Raw genomic sequence first — 18,407 nt, 5'->3', positions numbered from 1 at the left:
ATTTGTTGCCTAACATACCTTCATTAAAAAAAATACATTATCTAATGACATATTATTAGAACAGAAAAAATAAATGTGAAACAGCAATACTAGGAAACTTTTAGACTTTTACTTGTCAAAACAGAAAATATTCCTTGACAGAGGAGCAGCTCAGTAGATGCAATGGTTCACCAAACCACCCTTTGCATTAGAAAAGCACGATCACTTAAAAATTCCAACCAGCTGATTCCAGAAAGAGAGAGTATTCTAAGTACATAAATTCCACCCACACAGAGACATAGCTTTAAGGTAAAACCATAAAGTAATGCCAATTAGAGAAATCAGACTAGAGATTGTTTCTACTCACAGTGATGCACTGAATTGGACGGGGCCCTGGGGCAAAGGCTGGGGGTATATAGGGGGATATATCACAGGAATGGTTAAGGGTCCTTGTTAAGCTCTCAGAACAGTGGGTCTGGAGCAAGCTGCTAATATACTGACTGGAATCATTACAAAACCTACGTTTTTCTTCGTATTATAATACAGTACAATTATTTTAGCGTTCAGCTTTGCGTCTTCTTCCATGAAAAACAGCACTTGAGTTTAAGTGGCAAGTCACTCTGTGTTGAATATTCACCTCAGGTAAACTATACGTCTCTCTCCATGGATTACACCCGTAAACAGCTGTACCAGTTATCACCAATTCACTTACACCATCTTAACCTGATTGGAACACAATCCTCTCCTGCATCTGTCAATAAACTCTGAAGAGTTGATATTTACTATTTCCTTTAATGCTTCAATTTGTACCAAGCTTAAACCTCTTTTCACAGAAAAATACATGAGATGCTTAAAGTAATTCTCCAAGGAAGGCTCTTGATATGCTAATTCCATGGAGCAATTTCAGTTGAGATGGATTTTTGCATTAATGTAATTACCTGAAAATGCAGGTGACTTTGTTGAAGCTTACTGTCCTGATTTACATATCAAAGTCTAGATATAAAAGTTAGAATGTAACCATTGAAAACTTATCCATTTAAAAACTTGGGTTAAATTTAAGGAATTCTCAAGCTTTTCAAAACCAGATTTAAGTGACAATATTAAAGCAACACTATAAAACCAATTAACCTACTGATCAGTTATATATAAGGCAATAATATTTGAGTATTAATGAGATAATACTGGGAAAATACTCTGAAGTGACTAGAAAGTATCCTTGCGTCATGGTGAAACAGATGAGAAAAGCAAAATGTATTTCAGTACTTCAGAAAAATAATAGCACTTCTAAGAACGTTCCATCCTCATTAGTTTAAACAGGGAGACAAAGTCAAATCAGCTATGAAAATTTCAACCCCCAGAGTATGAAGAATTCTCAAGGAAGCTTATGTTCAATTTTATGGACCTGTAAGAAAGTGTAAATCCATTAGAGAGGCTGTGTGCCAGAAGACTACACTTCTCCTTGCAGAAGGCATCTGCAAATTAACCAAAAAGAAACAAATTCAACAAATAACAACTAAAAACCCCAACACTTGAATTTCACAAGACTCTACAGATTCGTTATTTTCTAATAATGAACACATTGCTATCTTTAGTTCAGCACTAACACTTCCTTGAGAATTTTGTAGAAATATATTAGACAAAATGAGTATCAATCTGCATTTATTTTATTTTCAAGTCAAGAGCACTTGAAATTGCCCTCGGTTATAAAAAAAAATGCATTTCTGATGTAAAGTGCAAAACTACATACTATGCAGTTCAACATATAAAGGAACATATACTTATTTTCTCTAATTTGAAATGTTTGTCATAGCTTTGCCAATCTTATTGTTTATATGGTCACTATAGAAATCAAGCTTTTCTCTGGCCCATCGATGTTTCCTGTTTTCCAAGGATTTGAAATTCACACCTTTCTTTAAACCATCTGTTGCTTATTTATATCTATTACATCATCTCTTTTCTCTCTTAAAATAAAAAATCTTGAGAGCATACAACCTTTCCAACTCTCTCTCACACGTTATTTCTCTGTAGAAAAATATTTAAAATACTATAGTTGTGTTCTCTTAGAGACTTGACCAAGTCTGTGAGAGTCTTGAATGGAAAGGCATTAGTACACATACATACCATTTGAATAAAATCATTCTCAGATGGACATTTTAGCTTACATGTTATTACAGACAATCAGAACAGAAAAGTAAATTGAAATAAATTAGTACCATGTAATCTTTGATTTTGATCACTTACTATCAAGCCGCTGTTACTTTGCCTTCTCTCTCTGTCATGAAGTTTTCTGTAGAAAATCCCTCCTGGATTAAATTGAGTGCTCCAAACAATCATGTCCCCTTGAAAATAGGCATCCATTCCAGTTATCCTTGAATTATGTTCAATATGTGATATTTGCTGATGAACATCACTGTAGTTGAATGGATATGCAAAACCCAGGATGTCAGTGTCATTAGCAACATAGAGAACTTGATCTTCAGAGCCTAGGGATTATTATAATGAAACAAAAATAAGGTAAATGTCAACTAATGCAAAATCAGTGATTTTCATTCAAGTAGCTTTTGGGTGTTCATCTGATATAATTTCTTATGTTAAAATTATTTTTCTGATTGATGAAGACTGCAAAAACACTCACACTCTGGGCAATAAATGCAACTCTTCAAACTCTGATACCAATTCATATTACTTCAGTGCTCTCCAAGCTTACACTGTGACACCTAAGACTATATTTTAAGGAGTATTTAATAGAAGAATTTGAACACTTTAAGCAGTATACAAAAATGGGGGCTATTATGCATTAAACCCATATTTTATTTTTATATAATTATATTTTATAAATATAAACATCATTTCATAATGGATATTTACATCACTACATTTATATATTTATTAAAAGTAATTTATATATTTATATTTTAAGTATATGTTTTTATATGCATGTTGTGTCTAGAGGAACATAAATGTACACATTAAAGGTACACAAAGCGTTATTTTAAACTGCCGAGCTGGAAACTAGAAATGAAATGTTCCTGTCTTTAGTGAAGGCAGCAAAGTTTTGAAATTGACGGCAACACCAGCAAACTGGACCAAAGCTGCTACAGAACACGTGCACTTGTGTCATAGCTCCTCATTTCAGACAGTGAACATTTATGGGTACCTGGGAAGGGGATGGTATTTATGGATACCCAGTTACCAACCTGATGCAGATGTAAAGTACATTATTCATAAGAAAATGCTGCCTGCTATCTATTCATTAAGTTTTGAGAAAATCTCATATTCATATTCACTGGATACAATAGCATGCATTTGCAAACTATCAACTTATAATAATGTCTGTCCAACACACTTCCTCCTTATGAGTATGAAATATCAAAACCCATTTTTCCCCTCACTCCTGCTAAATACAAGAAGAAAGAGGAGTTCCATGAAAGCCAGTATCAATGAGGGAAAGAGGGAAACATTAACTGTATTACAATGGAAATGAGGCTTGCAAAAAATTCGGATGTAAGACAGCGATTCTCAGATTTTTAGAATATAAAACCTCAGAATTATGTCTGTATATTCTATAATAACAAGCCACTTTCCTCAATTCGTAACTGTTCCCATGTTGTAATCTGACTGCTTCTTCAGCAATGATGCTAAATCCTGATAGAGTCCACATTACATATAGAGCAAATTACTAACGACTCATTAATGCGATCTTACCATGGTAAGTTTGCTTCAAGAAAACGTGAAAAAGCATGTAAGAAACCTATGACCATCTAACTGCAGAGCCTGGGTGTACCTATACTGCTGATTGTTGTGCCACAAAGAAGGAAGAACTGGAATTAAAGTGATACAATCTGTTCTGGTTCTAGGACCTAAGTCCACAGCATGTGTGTACTGGCCATAGGGTCCAGAGCAGGTACTGCTCACCATCGTGCACCAGGTATGGACAGAGATGTATGAGGAGTCACACATTCTGCACCGAAGACTCCAAGTGTAGGCATTAGTCAAACTTCACACCAATATCTCACTAAATTGCAGGTGGGATGCTATGATCGTACTTTCAGTTATTCAGGTGCAGACTCATAAAGATTATGTTAACTTTACTCAGGCAGCTGGATTATTGCTTGTTTCACTTCTAAAATGATTTAAAAGTTACATAGTTCCCAGACTTAACTATTACTCCCCATTTTTGGCAGTCCCTCTGCCTTAGGAAAGACAGAAATAACATCTATGTGTGCATGGTCCATCTTCACTGGACCATAATCTAGTCAGCTATTTATATGAGGAGTACATCCTTAGGTGACTATATTTGGAAAATCTCCACTTAAATGACTTCTGTAAGATTTCCCAACAAGACAAAGCAAAACATTAGGCTTAACTCCAAACACTACTTAATTTATTCCTAAAGATCTAAAACATGTTTCTAGGAAAGAGTTGATTCTTCTCTCTCACTGCTAAAGCATCACCAGAATGCTTACAATCTTGCTAATATATAATCTCTGTTTCTCTTATTTGTGCATATCTTTCTGTAAACAGCGAAAGCTGGAGTTGGAAATGGACTTTCCTATTACGGATGTTCATTTCCATGGAAGTGATAAGAATTTACTGCTTACCAAAACGAAAGGTAAATCTGAGTGGTTTTGAGAATTATTTCTGTGCACTATTCAAGAAATATTTATCTAAAAATAAATTGTATATGCAACACATTAGTGCTACCAACCACGTATGTAACAAATGATTTAATTCTGTCTCTCTATTTTGATTTTTATAGCCTTACCTTTTGCTATGCAACTGTTATCCCTCTCCTTATAATTTTTCTCGCACGCACATTTGTATGACCCCTTAATATTATTGCAGTGTTGGGAGCAGGCACCAAATACCATACATTCATTGATATCTGTGAGGAAAAGAATTGTAAGTTATATACCTATAGTATAATAAAGTATTATTTAACATGTTCAGAAAATCATGGAACAAAGAAGAATAAAAGGAACTCGTAAGCATTGGTATATCTTGCAACAGCAAAAGGAAGCCTTCTGCAGTTATCACTAATGTTATTTCCATTGCAATCAACATCTCAGAAAGATTTTTTTACCTTATTTCTTCATCCTTCCTCTATCAACCTATTATCATTACAGCTTGAAATCAATTGTAACAGACATTTTCATTCTCCAAGTTATACATACCTATAGTCAAAGATACATGATTATCCCCTACCGGAAAAGCTCCTGCGTACACCTTCTCCTTTGCGAGGCAAACAATGAAGTTTATATATTCACTTTCAAAGTCCCATTGACGTGATCTCCACTTTTCCTGTAAGTTACTGCTCACCAGTAAGGAAATGAATTCACAACCCACTCTTTGGGAAGGTAGATTTACCTTATCTCCCCAATCAACTCTTTCATTTCAATCAACTCTTCATGACAACCATGTCTTTGTTTCTGGCCAGTGTGGCATCAAATATATGAAAGCTACATTTTCTAAGGAATTTTACTTTCTATCTGTTTATTTTCATCTCAATTGTTTTTAATGCATCTTCATTATTTTAAGCATCTCAAATTATTCTCATATATTGATTTAAACACCAAACCCAATTGCTCAGTTAAATAATCTACTAGAACTTAAATAACCCATTTACCCCTTAAATTATAAAATCATTTATGGTCTGACATGAATCTTTTGACATTCACAACCAAAGTTAACCTTTCATAACCTCTCCGTGTAAAATGCACAAATCTACATCCTGTAAATCCTTTCAGTTGCTTTTCTTGATTTCTTACTCCCGTAGCTATGAACCAGTTTTTATTCCGTGGAAAAAAAGCATGTGATATGCATCTCCTTCCCCAGCATAGAAAATTGACAATGCAGTTGACTCTTAATAATTTATAGCAAGGAATGTTGGAAAGATCTGTACCTTCACATTGTCTGTTCCTCTTGTTTCTCTGAAATCCAGGTTTACACTGACACAGTAAGGATGTTTCTGTTTGATTACAGTATGCATCATCTCCACAAGGATTCACATTATCTTCACATGTATACTCAGCAACACCTAAACATAAACAAAATGTCTAAAAAAATACTGATAGATATGTTTGAACTGTTAAAAATGAGATCTAAAACAACAACAAATAACAAATTTAGAACTGTTAAAAATGAGATCTAAAACAACAAATAACAAATTTGACTTTTTGTTAAAAGATAAATTTTGTGACATTACAGTATTTACTACATATGCATATAAACTGACAGTATCTAACTGAGATAGTTCATTTCACATCAAGAATTTAACACTAAAATTTATCTTGTTTCAAATATGAAATAAAATACAATTAATAGCTAAACTTCAAAAATGCAAGAACTACTCTAAAAACTACTACAACCTGAATTGATATAAAATTTGCTTTCCTTTTATGGTATGTCAAATAAAATTAACTTTTCTTAACTAAAAAAAAATAACTTTAATTAGTTTCTGTGTTGCTGAGTAGGTTTTGCATGGATGAAAGTCTCAGTTAATTATTTCTTTTCTGCTACAATCACAAAAACATATCTTGTCAGCCAAACTCACTTATTTTGCAGTCTTGCTCATCTGAACCATCTCCACAGTCATCAAACCAATCGCACTGGAGCTCCATTGGAATACATTTCTTATCATTACAAGCAAACTCATCTTTTTTACATGGTCTTGCTTTATATGTGATTTTATCTATATAATTAAAAATTAATCAGAGAAAAATAAATCAGTATTTAAGATTCTTAGATCATTTTAGACACATACAAATGGGAATGACCATGAAGCATTAAGTAACTGGAAATTACGTCAAGCTTAATTTCAATTTCAAATTCTGATCTACTAATCTCCAGTTAAGCTTTACTGAAGGACAAGCAGATCTTTGTAACAAAGTTTGTCAAGTTGTTTTCTTTGATCTGAATGCCTTGAAAGGTAATACCACCTACCACAGTGATCTTCATCCGAGTTATCACCACAGTCATCAACGTCATTGCAAATCTGCTCAGGTCGCAGGCAAACCCGGTTGTTTCTACATCTGTATGGCCTTGTTGGAGGGCATGGAAACTTTACTGTATATTAAAAAAAATAATAAAACAGCTATTACCTAGCTAATATTCTGGAAACTTCTTTAATGTGTCTTTATCAAAGCAGAGAGCACACAACGTTCATTACATATGAATGGTACTTGATTTTATCTTCTGGTAACTAACGGGATAACACTTCAACAACCTTTACACTGTAAGTTCTTCATTTAGAGAATGAAATTATTTAGTGTGATAAGGATAATTACACTTCTTTTTGAGACTCAGTAAATATGACAGAAATAAAACAAAGGAAGTCAGAAGTTTAATGATGATGAATATTTCAATGTAGAAGTAACTTTTTCCCATCTATGCATTTCCTACAAAAATTTCTCACAAATATCTTACCAGAAATTGCATGAATAGCAATAACAACAAAGAATTATGTCCCACATTTCAAGCTAATCTTCTAAAAGTAAAATAAATGAAGCTTAGATGCATATGTCCTTGTATATTTCTGTACATTACATGTCATTTCTTGCTTTACTACATGAAAAGCACTGAAAAATGTAATGTCATACCACACATTTCAGCGACTTCATCAGAGTTATCTCCACAGTCATCCTCGCCATCACAAACCCAAAAATGAAGTTTGCAGAGGGAATTGTTGCACAAAAATTCATCAGCTCTACATATGTTTCCCCCTGGGAGGATGAAAAGATGACAGAAAAAAACCCCAGGAAAACAGAAAGAATGTCAATTATTGATAAAACCAGTACGATCACTTATGACAAAATATCAGCAGAGAATGACACCCATAGAATAACTAAATGAACAAATCCCCAGTGAAAGGGTTGAAGAGGCAGAAAGAAATACTCATTTGAAAAATCCCTGCCTTGACCATACACTTACTTCAATTTTCATGACTTTTAGCTAGGAATTACCTATTTGGCCTGACTAGAAAGGGCAGTCACCAAAGACAGACACTGACAACTCACCAGCTCAGATGGTCCCCCTGCCTTTAGCCAGCAGATGCTTAAACTATCTTTCTGTCTGTCACTTCCGTTGGTGATGCTGCCTTTCAGAAATTACCCAGCTGGGTACATCAGTGATTTGTGCTATCGGATACTGGTACAAACCAGAAGACAGAAAAATGGTCAAACTTGTGAAAGGCCACCTCAATCCAGGTTTATTTCAAATGAATGTCTGATCCTCCACCTATACCTGTGCCCACACTCTGAGCCACCCATGATGTTCAGAAGAGACAAAGTGACTGCAGTCTCTTAGCCATGAGGTGGCACCTTTTTTTCTTCTGCTCAGTAGTAATAGGCTTGTAACAACCCCATCAACTATAAACTCTCTAATTAGGGAAGATCAGGCCATGTAGGCACAGAGTAGATAAGACCAGGTGACCTCTAACAGTCTCTTCCTTTTTGAACTTCTGCAATTTCTCATTAGGATATTTACTGAACACAGAATGCAGGCAGATTAAATTCTTCTGTGTAACTTCAGCATTGATTGAACTCCGAATCATCTAACAAAAAGGAACAGAGGATGAAAGAAAATATTTTAAGCTGGAGTGCTAGAGCTTTAAAAATTGGTTCAAGTTGGATTCAGTTTTAATATGTGTAGCAGTAACAAGGCATTTTGTTTCAAAATTATGACTAAATTTTAGCATTACCAATTAACAAAGTTATGAAAACATCTTCAAATTAATTTTATATATAACACATTTTTATGGTGACTGGATTCCTAGTTTCCTGGGAGGAGTGGAGTATAGAAGAAATAAAGCTGTGTACCTGCAGAGGAGGAAACAATGAAATTTTATATGATAACACCAAACCTCTCACCATTTCTTACCTCAGTGCATTACACCAATGCTAATACTTAGATCAGGCTCCAGTGGCGTTTCACTTATTCAATCAGTGCCCTGTTCACACCCCATTAAAATCAACAGAAGGCTTTCTTTCGCTATAAAGGGTTCAGAATGGCTTAATTTTTTTTCCAGAAAATTAATTTGCATGAAATACCCACCGTGTAATATGTAGGGAACTCTTACACTATGCTACCAAGTACAACTAATTCCCACAGCAAATATAACTTATGAACATTAACAGAAATATTCTTTACTATCATCCAAGGAAAAATATATAAAAATCAAGTATTCGTTATGATGAGAAACATGAACATAAATAATAGCATGTGCAATCACAATAAAACCATAATTCTAGTGGTATAATAAGACTGAAAAGAGCTATGTTTATAAATATGCACAGTGAGCTACAGATAAATATCACAGAGATTGTTTTAGAATGCTGTGGAATAAAACTCCATTTGTGTTTGCTGTATTTCCAAAGAGGGGAAAAAAAAACTTATCAGTGAGATAAACTGGCATTTGTTTCATGTGATTGCTCTGCCTGTCGTAATTCTGTTATAGAATAGATTTCTACAACAGAAATCATAATTGTGACATAAATACAAAGTATTATAGCAATAACCAACTAGGCAAAAGACTTCTTATTGCATTATAAGCAATTTGCAGTTCGCAGAAGCCCCATTATGCTATTTGAAGAATAATGTGGGCTTCAGATAAAATAAACGTGTTACTACTTACTTACACTTCATTGGATTTTAAAGAGATACAGTCCAGATATTTTAAAAGCAGTTTTAAAAAGGACTAGAAGATTTTAAAAACTTTCTTTATCTCTGTCTTCTTAAAACAATCAATTCTTCAACACTTCCAAATACGATGTTTTTCTCTTTTCATATAAACATCTCTGGAATATTATTTCCATTTTCTCCACTTTCTGGTCTCTCTTTCAAAGTCAATCATCCCATATAATTCCTCTTGTTTTCCCCTACTGGTAAGTGTTGCTAAATACACTTATGACAAAATAAAGGAAGGATTTTTAACTCCATAATTGCTTGCATCATCTCTGATTGTTATTCCTTATTATCGTACTGCATTATGCTTTTGAAGTTACACACATGCCATGTGATTGTAGATGACTAACACACAGAATTACTGACTTTAAAGAAAAGATGAAAACTCTGGAAAAAAACCAAGAAGCTGACAAAATGCTCAGTAAAATTTTGCTTTTTTTAAAAAAAATAATCTTTGATTTGAGTGGGAAGTTCTGTGTTTGTCACAATTTTTTAGTTACTACATTTACTAATACTTTTGTGCAGAGTTACTTTGCTACTGCCTGGTAGCTGAAGAAAGGTCCAGTTAAAAAAAAAAAAAAAAATCAGAAGCAACTACGAGAATTAGATCAACAGATGAATTTCTCAAAAACATATTTGGAATCTGAATCATAAGCATGGAAGTCTGAGAGTAGTGTTTAGCTTCTTGAGAATCAATTTATGTGCATAGTTCTGCTCTCTAAGGAGAGTGAGAATTCAAAATGTGGTTTTATGGGTTCTGGTTAGTTGCAACATTTCATCTCCATGGAAATAAATAGAAAACTGGGGTCTTAAGATTACTTATTTAGCAATTTTTCATTATATTGCATGGCTTTGTAATTTATTGTTGCCTATAAAGTGTAAATTAACTGGACTTATTACCGATTTCTCTGATGAGACAGAATTCGCTTCCAGTAATAACACAACCTTTTGGTCCTTGGGGATGGAAACACAAAGAAGGAACAATGAGCTGTTATAAACAACCTAAGTTTTGTTTTGCCATCCAAATCGTTTGTGAAGCTGCTCTACTGTCTTTGTCAAAAGAGGTCACAGAGCTTTCATTTCATCACTTGGAATGGGCAGGGTACCATTAACTTACAACGGATGTTCATACAAACCCCAATAAAGTAAGCCTTTTAAAAAAGAAAATGTCTCTTGCCTTGGTCACAGCTTTCTTCATCACTGCCATCCACACAGTCATGGATCCCATCACAAAGCCATCTGACAGGGATACAGTAGGCCTTGTTTTTGCATCGAAACTGATCTTCTTTACATTCTGTTACACAATCCATCTGTGTGAATACAGATATAAAGTATTAATGAAAGAGCAAAACAACAACATACTTAAATACAAACATAACAAAATTTACCACCACTGTTTTTTAGTGCTCTAAGTATTTAATACAATAACGTTGTGCCTGACAATGGAATGTGTAATCTAAATAGTTGCTAAAGTCCAAGTGAAATTGTAACCATACATTATATATGTTCTGATATTACTTCTTTACATTGCTTAGTATCAGCAGTGGAAACAATGGCTACATGTATGTTTCTGAAGTCAACTGTCCTACAAGAAACAAGCCTGGAAACGAGGCCAGTTAGTGCAAACTAGATTATATTCATATTGATCAGGACTAGAAACCTCCAGAGTGGATTGTCTTCTCCTGGATTTGGCTAAGGCATCCTTCACACTCTGACTGGCACCCTTATGGCTCCGAGAAATAACAAATATTTTTGGTCTTTTTTCTGGAAGTTGTTCATGAAGGCATAATTTATTTAAAAGATATCAACAGAGCAACATGTAGGAAGAGCATGGCATGAAGGTCAACAGAGGTGCCTGCTAGGATTGTGTTGGGTGAATCTAGAGGACAGAGCGAGCCAAATGTGACACAAACTTGTTCCTCCTGCCAATATGGAGCAGTCCCTGAAGTAAACTCTCCCAGAACCACACTCAGGTTTTTATTTAGGGGAAACAGACTTCTCTACTGTGAAAGGTGGCCACAGAGCAAAGAAACATAATGCAGTGAAACTACCAGGGAACAAAAATCTGTTATCTGACAGCGTTCAATGGATGCAAAAAAAAAAAAAAAACAACCAAAAACCAAAACCCAAAATGTTTTCCCTTTCAATTATTTTCAGACCTAAAACTGCTAACAAATTTCATGTCAGACAGTAGGGTAAAAAAAGTAATCAATGAAACTTTGTCATTACCTCATCAGATCCATCAGTACAGTCATACTCTCCATTACATTTCAAAGATGCCGAAATACAGCCTCCACTTGCACACACGTACTCACTTGAAGAGCAGGTTGGAGATGCTGGTTACAAACACATATTTTAGCATTAAGAAAAAGGCAATTTATAAATAAGTTGCTTTATAATTTAATGTTTTCAGCCGGTTAACATAGTGAGCAAACGTATTCGTAGCTGACCAGAGCTTTTCCAAATGTTTGCAAACTATGATGAAATATTTAAGAAAGCTGAACTGCTGCGTCCTAAGGAAATTGTGTAATGATGGTGAAAGGATATCTGTGTTTTAACACTGAGAAATTTCTTTTTGTGTTTTCCTTATGCTTAGTAACAATGGTAACTACAAACATACACATATTCATACAACAAGCATAAAAAAATGAGAATATAAAGAATTGTATTCTTTAAAACAGGCTTAGGGTTTAGTTAAAGTTACGTAAGTGCTTATAATTAAATAAGATAAATTTACAAGAAACCATGGGTTTAGAAAGCATACATTATTACAATTAAAATAAATATATATTAGTTTTAGTTAAAATTTAGCTGGATATTTTTGCGCATTGTAAAACAGGGGAGTTTTGTCATAGACTTCTACCAGTTGCACCCATCTAGATGAAGCTTACAAAAAATTTCAGAAAATTCCTGCAAAAATAAACATCATTTTCTAAGACACGGAAAAGGAAATAAAAGAATAACATCAAAAATAATAATTTGCTAGAGAAAACCTTTGCATAAGGACTAGTAAACTTTGAATGAACGCCAAAAGCAAGAAACCCCCAGAGACACTTTAGTATTACGCCAAGAATTACTGCTGTTTTCAGAGAAGAATTTTATATGCTGAGTGTACGTTATCAAATTATATTTCAATATAATTAAGTACCATTCCCCCAACAAGCTTCATATTGCATAGCTGTACATAAGTGGGGTTTTCAAAACATGAGTAATAAAACATAACGATACACACATTCAAAAGTATTTCAAGTATTTCAGATTTCTTTGGATTCCTCCCTATTAGTGCCCAAGGAATCTCTATTTGTTGATTTATTTTGTCATTGTTTCATTCTGATTTATGCCTTCCATCATTTTATTTCTCAGCATCATTGACAACAATACCTGGTTCACAATTCTTCTCGTCTTCCCCAAGTTTGCAGTCTTCATGACCATCACATTTCCATTTTGCTGATATGCACTGGCCATTGGAACACTGGAACTGGTCTCTTGAACAGCCTGTTTCACAATACCTCTGGTACAATAAAAACAATGTATATACCAGATCAAGAGTTTAGTAAAAGCATTGGTGAATATAGAGCTGATACAGAAGTTACAGCCTATACTCCTCAATGCCATGACATACAGTAATGCCTTGTGAACTAAAATGTATTTGTAGACATGATTCAGGAAAGGTGGGTTGCACCCTCTAAGTATGTGGGAAGCACCTGAGCTCCAGCACTGACAGGAAAGGAGAAGGGACAAAAGGGACAGGAAAGAACAGTAAAACAGAAAAGCATTATCCAGGGAGCTTCTGCTACACAACAAACAGTCTACATTTTTTTCACAAAAAACCCCAAAAACCAAACTGAATCACTGCTGTCTGTAGAAAAAGTGGTTCTCCAGTCTGCTACACAACAAACAGTCTACATTTTTTCACAAAAAAAACCCAAAACCAAACTGAATCATTGCTGTCTGTAGAAAAAGTGGTTCTCCATCAGGAGAAAATATTTCCAGGATGGGAAGAGGACCAGTTCATTGCTGGGACAAAAAGATGTAGACTGTTGTTAAACACAACTTGATTTTATTTGCGTGTTCTCTTTTTAAGGTAACTGTTTCAATAAGTTTAGTTTTAATTTAGTAAAGGTATTTGCATACATGGATTCCTGTGTAGAATCCCCACTGCTGCATTTTAAAATATTCATATGTGGAAATTCATTCACCAACAATACAAAGCTACTAATTTTCTAAAGAAATCTTTTTTCCTGGAAGAGGCCTACCTCATCCGAGCCATCTGCACAGTCATAGTCTCCATCACACCAGAATCTTGCTGAAACACAGTCTCCATTTGCACAAAGAAAGTCTTTCAAAGTACATGTTTGAGGCTCTGAGTAAAGAAAAGTAACAACCCTAGGTTTATTAGCATTTCCATAAGACATTTTATACCTAATACCCCCCAATGAATGAATGAATGACTATAACAAAGTCAAAACCACTCACCTGCAAACTATGAGGATTTTTTTTCTGTAAGATTTTGTTTCATAACATTTTATAATTAAATTTCATTTACATAGAGTAAAACAGGAATGAGAATACTTCAGTTCTGTCAAATTTCTTCAGAAAATTATGTGATGCTGACTGTATAAATATTATTTATTTCAATGCATTCATGTTATTACAGGCTTTGTATCATATGTACCATGGACTAGAAATAAATTTTGCAGCTATTAATATCCAGTGTAGTTAGAACTAACCAGATCTTTGACTTTCCACCATGCAACAGCACTTGTCACATATCTTTTATCATACACATGTGTGTCAAGAGTCAGCTTCCCCTGTGCTAAGCATGCAGGGGAACAGTATTGAGATGGCAAATTGATGCCTAAAAGGTAAGGTTTGGAGTTTCGTGTAAAATCTGTTTTCCAGAAATTAAGTATGGGACAAAACGTAACAATAATCCACTGACTAAAATATTGACAAAATTGACAGTGAGATTTAACAGAATGAGAATACAGCCAGTGGCAACAGCCAACAGACAGTATACTTTCATAAAAAAACACTACTGTCAATTTGTTAGAAAACATAGAAAAGGGGAAAAAAAGGTAAGGATAAGGACAGAATTTTCAAGTAATTTTAAGGAAACAGAAGGGAGATGTTAGATAAAAAGAATCTAAGGATCTTACAGATGGATAGGAAACAGTAAAGGTTGGAAGGTAAGTGGGGTATTTTGCAATAAATGGGTATGTTGTTCTACTCCCTGGGAAGAAAGAAAGCACAGGAAGGTCTGAAGTCATTATTAAAGGTGGACACAATAAAGGGGAAGGAGTAGACACCGAATTAATTCAAGGTACAGAGAAAGCAAACAGGAGAAGCAGGCTGCAGGGAGTGATGGAGTAATCCTGAGAAGGTGAGATTGGCTGTTTCAGCCTATTTACTTCACTGTCCGCACAATTTTTGCTGCTGCTGCCACAAAAACACTTGCAAGGGGATCATGTGGAAGATTTCCCCAGCGGAATAATATGTGCTTTCCTCCTGAAAACAAACGCCATTGCAAAAGACATTGGAAAAAAAACAAATGACGTCTGGACTTTGGACCATTAGATTAAACAAGGATAGAGAAGTAGTGGGGAATGAGGAGAATTTAAGCACGTCTCTAACAGGCAATTTAGACTTTGCTGGTCAGAGAGAGAGCTTTGGGAAGACAGGACTGAAAAAGCAAACAAGGATTATTCGTGGGATTATTTCCATCACAGTAAACATTGCATTATGTAAATAATGTAAAATCAAGAATAAGGATTAATTAGGAAGACCTTTTCAACAGAGAAAAGGGAGAAGAGTTCAGGCAAATGGTAAATGCAGCGACTAAATCAACGGAGAGAGAGCAAAAAAGAAAGAGGGGAGACAGACAGTAGCAATGGACAGTAGTGGGCTGGGCAACGCTAAAGAGGCCTTCAGCTCATTATGGAAGGTGGAAGCACGAACGCTTTTGAAAAACATACCACAGTGATCAAGGAATGCAAACACAAAATTTGAGGCTTCCAGTTGAGAAGAATTTTGAAAATACCAGCATGAGAACATAAAAGATGTGAGTGGCACAGATCTAAGGTGAAGCTGAACTTAGGTGTTTTTCTGGATTTTTTAAAATAGAAAAATTTTTCAAAAAAGGAATAGTTTTAATAAAACTTTCAGTATTTTTTTCCTTCATAAAAAAAAAAAAGTCAAAATTATCCTGTTTGAATGTTTTTAAGAGTAATTTCATTTTTCAGGTAGACACAAGGTTTAATATTGAAGTTGCAGGGAAGTCATAATTAAAGCAGATCTACACCAATTGCATTAGTTCTCCAGCAGTGCTATCTTTAAGCAAATCAAAGGTTACCATTTATATAGATTCTTAGATTATACACATACTACTTCTAATTTTTTTCATAGCAAAAGCTCATTGTATAAACATTAGTATATCACTGACATTTGATTCTTTTTGTTGTCAACAGGCCAGGAAGAGGAAGTTCTAGATATGATAAAATATGGAAAGGAAATAATTTGTGGAAAAAGTAATTCACATGCAAATACACATTTGTCATGTTTCTATATTGATTTTCAAAATACAAGCAAATAAATTTTCTATACTGCTAATGAATTATTTATAAATAGAGATTCGATTCTGGAAAAATGTACACAATGAGCTAACTTCTCAATTCTCTGTTTGCAAGAAATATTTCTTCTGCTGCTGGAATACATCTCTGTGATTTACATATGAACACAGAACAGTACTTTCCCATCAGTGCTCAGACTGTTAGTGAAAGGAATTAAGTATTAATAGACTTCTGTATAACCAATGAAAGACAGCATCTTGCAGCTTCTACTTTATAAAAACACTGAAACTCCTTCCCAAGAAAAGCATTTTTGAATTATTAGAAAGAATTTTATTTGAAACAGAGCCCATAAGATGATCTACTTTCACATTTTTAAGTCTGAAAATAATCTGTAGAGCCAACAGACATTTGTCATCAAGTGAAATGGATGACAGGAGTATGACAAGAAAAGGATGTCATAAAAAACATTTACAAGAATTTCTTATTTGGGGTTCAATTTTGCATTTAATTATCATAGATATTACACTAAGTCATGAATTGAAAAGATTTTTTAGGGGACTGATTACTTAGATACAAATCAGAGGGATAAAACAACTTTTTTCTTAAAATGGGGAAGTTCAAACTTACAGCATACTTTTATCTATACAGATTAAATATGTGTGCTCCTTGTGAGAATTCTACGTTTTGTAACAGCTGTTACAAAGCCAAACTTCTAGATAAACTAATCTGTATATTAGAAAAGGTGGAACTTGTACATAGAAAAACAAATAACAGCAATACAAACATGGGATGGAAGCACTTCAGCCAAAATGAATGAGAGGCGTACATTGACCTCTTGATTCAGCCTGAAATTTGGCAGTAGATCACAAAGATTTAGAGGAATTTCTTAGGCGGAATTTTCTTGTGATGAATGAGTATTCATCAGATCTACTACTAGATGGTTGTGTTGGGGTTGAAACCTTTCAACAAGCCAAGCCAGAGTATCCTGTATGATGCATCCTCATAACATCAGCGAAACAGTACTATCAGGATGGTGTGGGTTAACCCCAGGGGGCAGCTAAGCCACGTGGAGCCACTCAGAAGGGTAAAAGTTCAAAAATTTGTGGGTTGAGAGAAAGACAGTTTAATAGGAAAAGCAAATCTGTGTGGACAGGAAAAGCAAAATAACAATTCATTCGCTACGTCCCATCAGCAGGCTGGTGTTCAGCTGCTCCCAGGAAAGCAGGGCTTCATCACATGTAATGTCTTGGGAAGACAAATGCCATAACTCTGAACATCCCCTCCCCCTCCTTTCACCTTCTTTTCCCCAGCGTTTTATTGCTGGGCATGATGTCATATGGTACAAGATATCCTTTTGGTCAGTTGGTGTCACTTGTGTCCCCTCCCAACTTCTTGTGCACTCCACTCCTAGCTGGCAGGGCAGCAGGAGAAACAGAAAAGGCCTTGATGCTGGGGAAGCAACAGCTAAAACATCAGTGGGTCACAGACAAATGCCATAACTCTGAACATCCCCTCTCCCTCCTTTCACCTTCTTTTCCCCAGTGTTTTATTGCTGGGCAGGATGTCATATGGTATGAGATATCCCTTTGGTCAGTTGGGGTCACTTGTGCCCCCTCCCAACTTCTTGTGCACTCCTCCGCTCCTAGCTGGCAGGGCAGCAGGAGAAACAGAAAAGGCCTTAATTTTGGGCAAGCAACAGCTAAAACAGTGCGTCACCAACACTGTTTTGGTCACAAATGCAAAACACAGCACCATAGGAGCTACTATGAAGGAAATCTAATCTATCCAAGCTAAAAACAGTACACACGACAAAATGGAAGAGGAGGAAAAACCAAAACCACCCTTCCTTATCATTCTCCATTACAATACTGCTAAAAACAATAATGGACCATCCTGCAGAATAAATGCCTGTAAACACAAGATAATTAAAGTAGTCATAGGCGAGTTATTGGGGTTTTTTCATCTATTTAATCTGGTGCTAAATGCAGATTTCCTTCATCTATTTATTTTCAATAACTTTGCGTATTTTGTACTTCACCGAAGACACTTAGCTTTTCCTGTCCACACAGATTTGCTTTTCCTATTAAACTGTCTTTCATATTAACTGGAAAATTGAGCTGGCATTTAACAATATCTATGAAAGCATTGAGGTCTCATTAGTACTGCTCTCTCCAACGT

The 18,407-nt window shown here is 35.0% G+C and overlaps 1 protein-coding gene across 1 annotated transcript in view; it reads right to left on the bottom strand.

The window, feature by feature from the left end:
• Positions 1–18,407, bottom strand: part of LRP1B (LDL receptor related protein 1B) — a 618,836-nt gene that overhangs the window by 61,459 nt on the left and 538,970 nt on the right. Inside the window, exons 70-79 of the mRNA XM_014941128.1 lie at positions 13,917–14,023; positions 13,042–13,171; positions 11,890–11,996; positions 10,838–10,970; positions 7,578–7,700; positions 6,922–7,044; positions 6,533–6,670; positions 5,882–6,016; positions 4,745–4,864; positions 2,221–2,462 (exon numbers count right to left, since the gene is read on the bottom strand). Of these exons, the coding sequence (XP_014796614.1) occupies positions 2,221–2,462; positions 4,745–4,864; positions 5,882–6,016; positions 6,533–6,670; positions 6,922–7,044; positions 7,578–7,700; positions 10,838–10,970; positions 11,890–11,996; positions 13,042–13,171; positions 13,917–14,023 (1,358 nt within the window). The remainder of the gene's footprint in view (positions 1–2,220; positions 2,463–4,744; positions 4,865–5,881; positions 6,017–6,532; positions 6,671–6,921; positions 7,045–7,577; positions 7,701–10,837; positions 10,971–11,889; positions 11,997–13,041; positions 13,172–13,916; positions 14,024–18,407) is intronic.

This window comes from Calidris pugnax, unplaced genomic scaffold (assembly GCF_001431845.1).
Source record: "Calidris pugnax isolate Ruff unplaced genomic scaffold, ASM143184v1 scaffold60, whole genome shotgun sequence".
In the NCBI taxonomy this organism is placed as follows: domain Eukaryota; kingdom Metazoa; phylum Chordata; class Aves; order Charadriiformes; family Scolopacidae; genus Calidris; species Calidris pugnax.
The sequence above is the reverse complement of the archived record's forward strand: the minus strand, read 5'-3'. Positions and strand labels throughout refer to the sequence as shown.